General features: G+C 32.5%; 1 protein-coding gene and 1 long non-coding RNA gene across 2 annotated transcripts; one reads left to right on the forward strand and one right to left on the reverse strand.

The window, feature by feature from the left end:
* Positions 1–824: 824 nt before the first annotated feature.
* On the reverse strand, positions 825–2,013 carry LOC139890475 (uncharacterized). Its single transcript, XR_011773327.1, has 3 exons — positions 1,784–2,013; positions 1,404–1,425; positions 825–1,185 (listed from the first exon to the last, which is right to left on the reverse strand). It is a non-coding gene; the product is annotated as an uncharacterized lncRNA (long non-coding RNA).
* A 2,019-nt stretch (positions 2,014–4,032) lies between these two features.
* LOC139890476 (WD-40 repeat-containing protein MSI4-like) lies at positions 4,033–9,067 on the forward strand. Its single transcript, XM_071873352.1, has 15 exons — positions 4,033–4,377; positions 4,615–4,678; positions 4,906–4,992; positions 5,071–5,133; positions 5,402–5,467; positions 5,562–5,636; positions 6,011–6,086; positions 6,309–6,516; positions 6,704–6,785; positions 6,871–6,944; positions 7,138–7,249; positions 7,346–7,420; positions 7,696–7,772; positions 8,381–8,480; positions 8,809–9,067. Exons 1-15 carry the CDS (start codon positions 4,037–4,039, stop codon positions 8,908–8,910), a joined length of 1,602 nt encoding a protein of 533 aa, XP_071729453.1. The 5' UTR covers positions 4,033–4,036; the 3' UTR covers positions 8,911–9,067.
* The last annotated feature ends 2,927 nt before the right edge of the window (positions 9,068–11,994 follow it).

Below are 11,994 nucleotides of genomic sequence, written 5' to 3' on the forward strand. Positions count from 1 at the left end.
GTTAAAACCTTTATCTTTATTATAATGACTCGGTAACAATTTGTCAAAAGTGGTTCCAGACATTTATAAAGTTATATTTCTTTTTAAAGAAGACGTGACACTCAAATCCTTGTATATAATTTCTAAAATTTATAACAGTAAAAGATAATGATAATAACTTTAATAATTTACTTCTTGACATATTGTAAAATGTACAAATCTTTCGAAACATATCGTAGTACGTTTTATATCTATTAATTGTATTCGAAACCACCTATATATAAGCTCAATATATATATATATATATATATATATATATATATATATATATATATATATATATATATATATATATATATATATATATATATATATATATATATATATATATACACACACGTTTCACATAACACTTTTTATTTCGTAGACATTTATCTATAACGAATAAGTATAACGTTATACGTTTAATATTTTGCTAACGTTTGCAAGTCATAAAATAGATTTCCTAATATATTTACATGTCAATCAAACCGTTTAATATTTTGTTAATATTTCCCAATTTAATAATCACACATATGAATATATTCATACACATCTATTTACACATAATTGTTCGTGAATCGTCAAGAGCAGTCGAAGGGTAACATAGTTCAAAGTTTTTTTTTGGAGATTTCCACATTACAGACTTTGCTTATCGTGTCGGAAATATTAAATCATATAAAGATAAAGTTTAAATTTGGTCGAAAATTTCCGGGTTGTCACAGTTTCTGCCGTAAGTAGCGGACTTTCGGTGGCTAATTAGTTAATGGTATCCAACAAAAAGTTGTGTTAGCTATAATAATCAGTACAATGCAAAAACTTGAGAATGTAAATAAAACTTAGTATTACAGCATACCAATGTCTGAATCATACTTTAACATACTTCAGCACAAGTTACAAGACATACTTATGATCAGTTTGACAAATTTGAGTCAAACACATCCAAATTCCAACCCTTTAAATGTATCTTAAACCACAATTTCACCCAAGTTTTAATACCAACAAACCAAATTCGAGATCTTATTGCCATTAACAAATAATACCATAATGAAATCCAAACCAATAATACCAAAAAAATACTTGACAAACTCAAATGCCACAATTGTTCTTTACCTTATACCCACAACCATAATGTCTAAATCAATTATGTTGTGCTATCTTCTTCGCCTTTATGCAAGAAACAAAGTTAGTACATAAAATTAACAGGAACATAAATACTAAAAACATGGACAAAATAAAACAAAATTCTTAATTAAAACATCAAACGAAGGATGGCAGCTTGCTTAATCATATCAGGCACCAAATTTACACAAATTTTGTAGCCTAAATATTTAGGTATAAGAAATAACATATAAGGGACATCATAAAGTTTGGTAAATTAGTACCTGAAAGAGATTTTGGCAGGACCTGAAAGGGATATCATAAGGTTAGCAAATTAATACTAAAGCAACTAAAGTATTAATTAGAGTAAATTTGAAAAAGTTGAGCAGTATTAGAAGGTAACAAACAAATGCTTATGAATGTAAAAAAACTGCAACAAACAAACAAATGCTTATGAATGGCTATTGGAAATACTAAATAATCAGTTTTAGTTATAGCACAACTATTTTTTCCAATCTCATTCGTCATTGTGAAGTTAACATACAAGTTAAAACTATAATATCAAACAACTAAATTTGCAAAGTATTTGCACAGCACTGTTTAATTATGAAAATGTCTATGTCTATTACTAATTGTGATCTATTATTGAGTAAACAAGCGATACCTCATAACTAATTGTAATCTATTCTTATTGATCGATGCGGGGCCATGACTGATATAATCTTCTTTGATACTTTCTCGATTGTTATTTTTTGCCATAGAAAAAGATGAGAATTAAACATCCAACCACAACATGATGTGGTTCCCGATTGTTAGGGTTCACGATGTAGCCAAATTTAGGGAAAAAGACATGCGATGATCACTGCATCTTGAATATACTGTATAAGAGATGAAAAAAATATGGATAGCTAATATAGGGTTTACGATGAGAGGCTACGTTTCTACGCCGTATTTGACACCGTAATTGATTTGGTGAAGGGTAGTTTGGGCAGTTAAATGAAATTTTTTGATTTATTACCTAATATTTTCAGGGGATGATTAATGATCGTTGGATTATAAGGGGTATTGTAACGTAATTTTCTAATCTAACGATGATTAAAGAGATTTTGAAAACATTTATTATCTAATAAAGACTCTTTTTAATGTATTGCGTAATGTTGCGTGTGTCGTATATATCAATTTCTTTTAAGCGTTCAATACAATTTCTTAATGAACGGTTATGATTGATGTATTAAAAATAATAGTAGATATATCAATGCCCTTTCTTTTGTTAATACTTGATATTGTCTTACCGTTTAATCTATTACGGAGTACTATCTTTTTTGTTTCAATAAATGATTTAAACCAATAACCTAACACCATAATAAATTATGGTAGTGTTTGATTACTATCTTTTTTCGTTCGTTCCTAAAGAGTTTATATATTGGCGTTTCAAGTTTATATTAATGTTAATCATTACCATTATCATCCTTTTTCAGTATGTCATTAATATATACGGAATATTTTAAAGAGAAAATTATGTGGGTGGTCCATGTGATTTATATTGTATGATGTCGTTGGTCCGTGAACTTTTTTCGAAGTGGTTGGTCACCGTGGTTAACAAAATAGGTGTGGTGGTCCCTGTCAGTAACGACCGCTAATTTTTCGTGAAAAACAATCACTGTGCCTTGCACGAGAGGGTAATATTGTCATTTTCTTTCTATTTTCCTTTCTTGGTTGATCAATCACTTGCAGCTCACTTTACTCATCTTCATCTTCATCCCTAATTTATAAACCCTAATCAAATTCAAAAAGTTAAAACATTAACAAACCAATTAACATGGGTGTACCAGATTTATCAAATTATATATCTATATACAAAGTATATAGTTTTTGCAAATTCTAATTTTATAATCCAGACTAACTCTAACTTATATATACTCCGATTATTATGCAGTTTCTCAAATTACAATACTTACTAAAGTTAAGGGGTAAAAAATATAAATTTTCAATGGTGTAAAGGTTAAATACAAATGTGCCAAAAGGTATCTTCTATGAGATGTGATATTTCCACTTTCTCTTTTTATACATCCATTACAATTTTATTCTATGTTCAAGAATTATCCTCCACTAGATAATAGTAAGAATTTGTACGATGTATCATTTAAGGATAAGTTTATAAATTTAAGTGAATTTATCAAAATTCATAGGGGAAATATCACCTCCCAACTTCTATATTTAATAAAAACCCCACCAACTTTACGCAGATAAATTTTTGACGGAAATAATCTTTTCATTTGGTGCGTGTTAGATTTCACCACCATAACCGTTAAACTCGAATAAGTTTACGAACTAAACGCAACAAACTATATTCGAAACGTTGCACGCACTACCAACGGAGCTCTGTTTTAGAGTAATAAACATGAAATTGAATTACATTTACATTTTAGGTCCCTATATTATTTATGAACATACAAATATACTTAGCATATTATTAAATATACATGATAGCCTCCCGAATTACCTTTATCTTACGGAAATTGCGACGATATAGATTTCGCGACCATTACCGTTAAACTCAAAATAATTTTACGAACTAAATGCAACGAACTATATTCGAAACGGTTTTTCCACGCAACGAAACTTTGTTTTTTAGTAATAAACATGAAATTGAATTACATTTGCATTTTAGGTACCTACATTTATATGAATATACAATACAAATAAACTTAACATATTATTAAATATACATGATCACCTCCCAAATTATCCTTATCTTACTGGAATTGCGAGTATTTTTTCTTTTCTTTACCAATCGGATTTAGCAAACGTTCCACGTTGTGAAATGAGGGGCTTTATCAATTAGTTTAATTTAATATAATAAATTATAAATACACGACAGCTGTAATTTTACAAGTTAAGAGAGAAGGTTTTAGAGATGGTGAATGAATTAAGGGTTTTAAAAACTTGTATGTACTTCTGCCAATATATTTCAATGGAAGACGAAACCGCAGCAGCAGCAGCACCATTGCTACAACACCCTAAAAAAAGAGGAAGACCCAAAGGCTCTTCCAACAAAAAACTCAACTCATACTCTGAACAACACACTGTCACAACAACAACAACTACTACAACTACTACACTAACGGAGGATCTTAAGATGGGTGACAAAAAACCTCTTGCCGTTGATGACAAATATACTCACTGGAAATCGGTTGTTCCCATTCTCTATGATTGGCTGGCTAATCATAACCTCGTTTGGCCTTCTCTCTCTTGCCGGTATCTAATAAACCCTAGCTACTCACTCTCTTATTCGTTTATTTTGTAATTCCTTGCCTTGGCATTTGCTAACCAAACCCTAGGTTATTCGTTCTTTAAGCCTATAAGCTGTTTTTGCTTTTGTGATGATTTTCTTATGAAATCGTTAGTTGCTGATTTGTTTATTGTAAAGACCAGAAGAGAACAATTTGTGTTCATCTTAAATCTTAGGGCTAAATGATCATGTTATGTGAATAGGTGGGGGCCACTTCTGGAACAATCGAAGAACAAGAATAGGCAGCGTTTGTATCTATCGGAACAGGTAACAAGTCATTCTGTTTATTTTGCTGTGATTCTATTAAAGTGCTTTGGGATGTTTTTGGTTTGCTTTTTTGTAATCTGGTCATGTTTTCTGTTAACTTTATATGTAATGTAATTTGGGCCTCAGAAACGAGTTATCCTAACGTGTCTAGAGCTGCTAGACACAATGTTTGTTACATATATAACAGTAGTTATTGACTGATATTTTGATGCCATTTGCTTATTTAGACTGATGGAAGTGTTCCAAATACATTAGTAATAGCAAATTGTGATGTAGTGAAGCCAAAAGTTGCTGCAGCGGAACACATATCTCAGGTTAAAGCTTCATCTACTCATCTTTTCTATACTTTGATCTGTGTTGCTGACTACTTTTGTGATTACTTGGTGTTTTAGTTTAATGAGGAATCCCGCTCTCCGTTTGTAAAGAAGTACAAAACTATCATTCATCCTGGAGAGGTAAGAGCCATATGCAAGTGGATACCAGTTGTGTTTGAATTAATGTCTTTTGCCACATATCACTAGGTTAATATTATCTGTATATGCATAAACTTACGAACAATTGAAACATGCTCTGTTTTTTTTTCTTTTTCTTTTCTCTTGAAATGTTTGAGTTAAATCATAAGTTATAAATAATATCCGCTTGTTAATTCCTATGAAGCCATGAAGGTATTTTCATTTCTGTCAAGAGTTTTCCATCTGCTGTTGGCTGATAATCATTTTACAGGTGAACAGAATTAGGGAACTGCCTCAAAACAAGAACATAATTGCTACACATACTGACTGCCCTGAGGTCACTAATCAATTATCTGGGCTTACTTATATGTATTTTTGGAAGTTACGTGTGAACTCGTTAAACATACTTTCATTTTTTACTGTAAAATCAGGTCCTCATTTGGGATATTGAAGCACAACCTAATCGTTATGCTGTTCTTGGAGCTACTGAATCTCATGCTGATTTGGTATGCTCACATTTCCCTTGATTTTTTTTCTCTCTGTCATTTTCATGCTCATATTGTTTCAACGGCCTTTACGTTGTTGAACCAGAAACATGGAATTTTTGTTCCGCTTATATATGTTCAGTAAAATTTACTGTTGGTTCATGACTTTCTAACAATGCCATATACTTATGCAACACATGGATTTAATGTGCCTATTTGAACTTACATTTTTAATGCTAAGCAATTATTTGAGGTAAAAGTTCCAACGTAATTGTGCATCACTCTTTTCGTTAATCATTACATTGAGGTCGTATTTTAAATACGTGTGATAGCTATAGCAACAACAACCATTTTTTCTTACTCCATAATTTTTTTAATATTCATCTTTTTGTCAGGTTCTTACAGGACATGCTGACAACGCAGAGTTTGCTCTTGCAATCTGTCCAACCGAACCATATGTACTCTCTGGAGGTCAGAAGATTGTATAATTGTCAGAATTGTTTGACTATATATATATACATATATAAATGTTAAAAGTACAACTAACCCAAGTGTATATATATATATATATATATATATATATATATATATATATATATATATATATACACTTGGGTTAGTTGTACTTTTAACATTTAAAGAGATTAATGATTGTATACCATCTACTAATCATTGAGGATATCTATATCACAGGTAAGGATAAGTATGTGGTTTTGTGGAGTATTCATGATCATATATCAACATTAGCTTCTGCTGGTGAATCAACCAACCCTCAAGGATCATCATCAGCAGGAGGAGGAGGGTCAATTGTTAAGCCGGCTGATAATGCTTCTCTTGGGCCTCGTGGGATCTTTCAGGGGCATACAGATACAGTTGAAGATGTGCAGTTCTGTCCAACTAGGTAATTTGCCTTATTAAGCTACTTACACCATCATTGTTAGTGTTGAATTGAATCTTATTATTATTATTATAGCAGTACGCACAGATAGTATGTTAGGCTTCTGAAATTCGACTTCAGGGCACCTGTGTAATTAATGTGTCATGTCATAATAATCATATGATGCTAAAATATATTTATGTTGATGAAGTACGCAGGAATTTTGCAGTGTTGGAGATGATTCTTGTCTGATACTTTGGGATGCAAGAATTGGAACGAATCCAATAATGAAGGTAGGTTTGTTCCAATTTAGGATTCTATTTTAATGACCTGTATCCTTTTATGCGACTGAATTTGGGGTTCATTTCTTGAAATTAGGTCGAAAAAGCACATAATGCCGATGTTCACTGCGTTGATTGGAACCCTCACGATGAGAATTATATTCTAACCGGGTACATTCTTATATTTGTCTTCCATGTTTTAGAATTGTTTAAACTTTTTGGAGTATTTCTTGAGTCAAGATTCAAGAAAGAAGTCAGTTTTAGAAGTATTTCTTGTTTGTTAATGAGACTCCTTTCGTGGAATACTCACATGGTTGTAAAGTAGTTTGGAGTTATTTGTTAAATCGTTTTGTGTCATGTTCAGGTCAGCAGATCACTCTGTTTGCATGTTTGACCGGCGGAACTTAACTTGTGATGGAGTTGGTTCTCCTGTTCATAAATTTGAAGACCACAAAGCTCCTGTTCTGTGCGTTCAGGTTATTAGTCTGTTTTTTGTTTTTTTTTCTTTCTCTGCTCTTTTTTCTTTGTAAGGCTATGGTTCAATCTTACAAAAAAATCTATGTATGTTGTAGTGGTGTCCTGACAAGTCTTCTGTCTTTGGAAGTTCAGCCGAGGACGGTTGTGTAAATATCTGGGATTATGAACAGGTATGACATTTTTTTAAGACGATCTAAATCAGTTCCGGTACTAGTTCTGTTCCAATGTAGAAATCCAAACCAGACTGTCAAACTGAATACCAACTTAGGTAGTTTTTATCTAAAGAATCCAACTATAAATTGTCATTTCGAATGAGAACTAGTTTACAAAAATAGATAGGTCTGGTTCTGGTCCCATATGTCGATTGTTTTCAAAAAGCTTAGAATGTCATAAAAGGTAGTTATGCAATTCTTATACGTGATCCACTGCATGCATTGTGTTTCAGGTTGGCAACAAGATAGAACCTGGAATAAGATCTCCAAATGCTGCTTCAGGGTTGTTCTTTAAACATTGTGGTCACAGGTTTAATTCTATCAATCTATGTGATATATAATTTATTTGTTTAAGGACTGCCTAATTTAACTTGCATGATATGTATATTCATCTAAAGACTAGTAAACTACCATCCTTACCTAATTTAACCAAACCAATATAGTAATACATGTCAGAAAACATGTTAATACTTCCATTCTTGGATGATTACAGTTGTCTCAAGAATACATCACAAATATGTAATGAATATATGAAGTTATATTGGGATAAAAGATGATGTTTGCTTTTTATATCTAAAACACCACTGTATATATTGCATCTATTATAAGAATGTTAACAGTAGTTTTTAAAGATACAAATGCTTATATGTGAGCTATAATTATTGTAGTTAGATGGATGATATCTATTTGAGATGGCGATTTTTTTTATATATTAAATTGCTTGGCAAGTGGTGTGGTAAAACGATTTTCTTAGGTTACATGTCAATTCACTTGTGTGTGTGTGTTTTAATTTTGTAACATAAAGAAAGAAACGAGTGGTGCTGGAGAAGCTTTTTAGTACTTTGATGGTGGCAATGGTTTTTGTAACACTTGCGTTTGATGATGTAATAATGAGTAGTAACTGGTGTGGTGTTTTAGGGACAAAGTGGTGGACTTCCATTGGAACGTTTATGATCCATGGACTATTGTGAGCGCATCAAATGATGTTGAAACCACAAGTGGTGGTGGCACCCTTCAGGTATATTAATTTTTACTATTCATTCATTCATTCATTCATTCATTCATTCAATTACTTGGAGGTGGGAGATCAAAATGATAGCCACTCAAAACAAAGTGAGATGTTAGGAACGTATATTTTGAGAGACTCCCACCCCCAAACTGTATTATCGATGTATAATTAATTGTTAAGACCACCACATACTTCTACATTTTTATTTTCAGAAGACAAATTAATTACATTGAAAAAAAAAAAAATCATTGTCACATTGATAATTCATTTTGCAATCTGGTTACGCAATGGAGAAACAATGACTTAGTTGTTTGTCTATGTTATGTGGTGGGTGCAGATTTGGCGAATGAGTGATTTGTTATACAGACCCAGGGATGAAGTATTAAGTGAGTTGGAGGACTTTAAGGCTCATGTTGCAGGATGTGGTCCAAAGGCATAATAATAATAATAGTAGGATTCATTGTTTTTTAATACAGTACCTACTGCGTTATTATTTTGTTGCAAGAAATGAAAATGAATTAGTTAGCTAGCTAACCTTCAAACCTGAGGGTGACTTTCAATCAAGACTTTCTAACTTTACCAAATTCAGTGCTGAAACTTTAGTCTATTTCTCTTTTATGGTTTTTATTTCTGGTGGGCAATGCTAAAAAGCATTGCATAGGAAATTAAACTTTAAATACCCTTAGTTTTTTTCTTCTTTATATTGCAATGATTACACAAAGCTCTGTCACTGTCAAAGAGGTGCTCCAGTTTATTTACAGGATTTAACTTTTTTTCTTGACGAAAAACAGAATTTAAATTAAGGTAGATCCAAACTACAAAAGTATCACATGATAGCTAAGTGGTTGGGTCCGGAGTTTTTTGTCGCGGAGTAATCCTGCTAAGCTGCAAAAAAACATGAAACATGATGTAACTGAAAATATGACTATCATAATTTCATAAATTTAAAAATTGCAAATATCTATGTCAATACTAGCCATGTTCTTGGCTAGTTTAAGCATAAAAAACCGATCTAACTAAAATATAGAATGTGGTGTGTGGATCTATCTAGAATCAAATATGGAACAAACTTTCATATCGCTCATGGAAACAAATTTTCAACACAAAGTAACGTTTTCAGCAATAACCGTTTGCTTTCTTTGGGCAAAAATTATGATTGATATGAATCTACTAAATAGAACAATTTAATATATTAATGTTGCAGACACCTTTTAGATCTTTGACATGTTTTTACGTCTTCGGTCCCAGTTCATTTGCATTGGGGTACTGTTCGAGTATATGAGGTATGTTCCATCTTATTTGCTCAAAAAACACAGTAGTGGAGGTACTCTTGTCGGTAGGTGTGGTATTTTCCAAGTTTTAGCGGATCGCGGGACTAATTTACTTTGTGAAGGTACTCTTGTCAGTAGCTCGTCGCCTCGTCCTCCAACGTCCTCACTGTATTTAGGGGGAGATAGATAATAATTGATAATTGTTGCTTTTACTGCAATATTCAAACAAGGTGGAGTGTAACTACATGCATGCTTATGTTAATTTTGTTGTTAATACAAGGGGGAGAAATCAAAATGTGCTTATAGGATTAATCTAATTTGAGGGAGAAAAATTGAAAATTAACTTTTTGTAAAGGAACTAACAATGGCGTATATATCTTTTGGTGTATGCCTTGGATACTAAACATTTTACATGTTTAGTGCAGTTTTTTAAAAAAATATTTTTCAATATATAAAATCCAAAAACATTTTATTACCTTTTCAATATAAAAAAATTTCAAAAATATGTTTTAGATTTCAAAATTGAAAATACAAAAATATCGCGTTTTATTGTTAACAATTGCTCTTGTACACATAACAATGCAAACCCGGGCTTCACCATTTTTTCTCGCATCCTGATATGTTATCTAACTATATCGAAGTTTTATGAAAACAATTGCAGGTACATAACTGTTATATCTTACCCTCCTAAACATACAAATGTTTTTTTTTGGACAGCTTGGTTAGTTGGTTAACACCCACCCCCCTCCCAGGGAGAAACCCAGGATCGAACCTCACTCCCATCGTCCTGATTACGCGCACGCAGAGCAGTAGTACCCGGGAGCTTTAAACGCTAACGTTTGCCCGAGGGTACCGTAGCGGTCTTGGAAACAATCAAGGGAAATCCCTAGTATCTTATAATCTTGTAAAAGAAAAAGTATTGTGTGTGACACATGTCATCTTGTTCATGTCACATCGAGTTGAAACTCATGCATTTCAAGGTTTCTCGGTGGAGATTGACAATGTCTAGCCATATCACAGGCTGTGACTAGATCTCCAAATTGGCAGGGTTTCCACTGCTTTATCTCTCCTAACAAGGATATTGCAGAACTCACAAGACTTTGCTACTGATGTGCGTTTACTATACTTATAAAAATGAGACAAAAACTGTCGATATACTAACACACAAATGGGAAACAACTCCCAATCGTATGCAGCTAGTCAAAAGTAAGTCCAAGTCGATCCTCAGGGAGTAGTGTGCTTTTCGAACTGATTTATTAATTAAAACTGTAAAGGGGGAGTTTTTCTTAATGATGAGATAATGGTTTGAATAGCATAATAAAATAAGAACAAGTAACAATAATTAAAGGTGCTGCTCACTCAATTGATTCCCCTCAATGTAGATTGCATGACAATTAAACCAATTATAATGTTAAGAGGTATATAGTCTTATGACTATTGGTCAATAATCACGAAACATCGACTAACAAGAATCAATCAACTCTCGTCAATCTCTTCTTATCAATCAAACTATACCCGACTAGCAATCGTGAGATTCAACCCAGTTCCACTCTCGTAAAACCACAAATCACAACGGTCTCCCGAATGCGATTACACAATTGTAAAGATTTTAATACCAACCAATCACCAACTACACTTATACACCGAATATCTCAGAAATATTCATGTATTTGTCTAGATCACTCGAGGTTTTGAAGCACAAATCATATATTGCAAATAACTCTCGTTAATTGCTCAACAATATATGTGATTGGAGTAAAATATCTAACAATGGTGGGTCTTTGGTTGAACACGACGATCCAAAGTCTAATTAAAGTTATAAAATCATATATACGTAAATAATCCGCAATCAAAGGTTCACAATCGAGTGAACACATAAAATATTTAGCATAACATATTGTAAGAAAGATGAACAAGATAATCAACACAAACAAAACTCATACTTAGATTAATAAGAAAAGAGAATTGAAAGAATCAATTGTTATGATGATCAATCACACAAGAGACGATATAAACAAAAATTGAAAACAGAAAATAATACTCGATAAACCCTAAATGTCGAACTACAAAGTTCTGGAACTAAAACGGATGGTGATTACAAGTTCCCTTTCAAATTGCATGATAAAAGCTCCAAAATTCAGATGGTAGCCATCAGAGATGCGCCGCACCACCATATTGGTGCTCCATACCTCTCTTGCTTGGTAAAATTTTGCTGGAACATCAGGTTGGTGCACCGCACCACTATACTTGTG

This window comes from Rutidosis leptorrhynchoides, chromosome 2 (genome assembly GCF_046630445.1).
Source record: "Rutidosis leptorrhynchoides isolate AG116_Rl617_1_P2 chromosome 2, CSIRO_AGI_Rlap_v1, whole genome shotgun sequence".
Classification (NCBI taxonomy): Eukaryota; Viridiplantae; Streptophyta; class Magnoliopsida; order Asterales; family Asteraceae; genus Rutidosis; species Rutidosis leptorrhynchoides.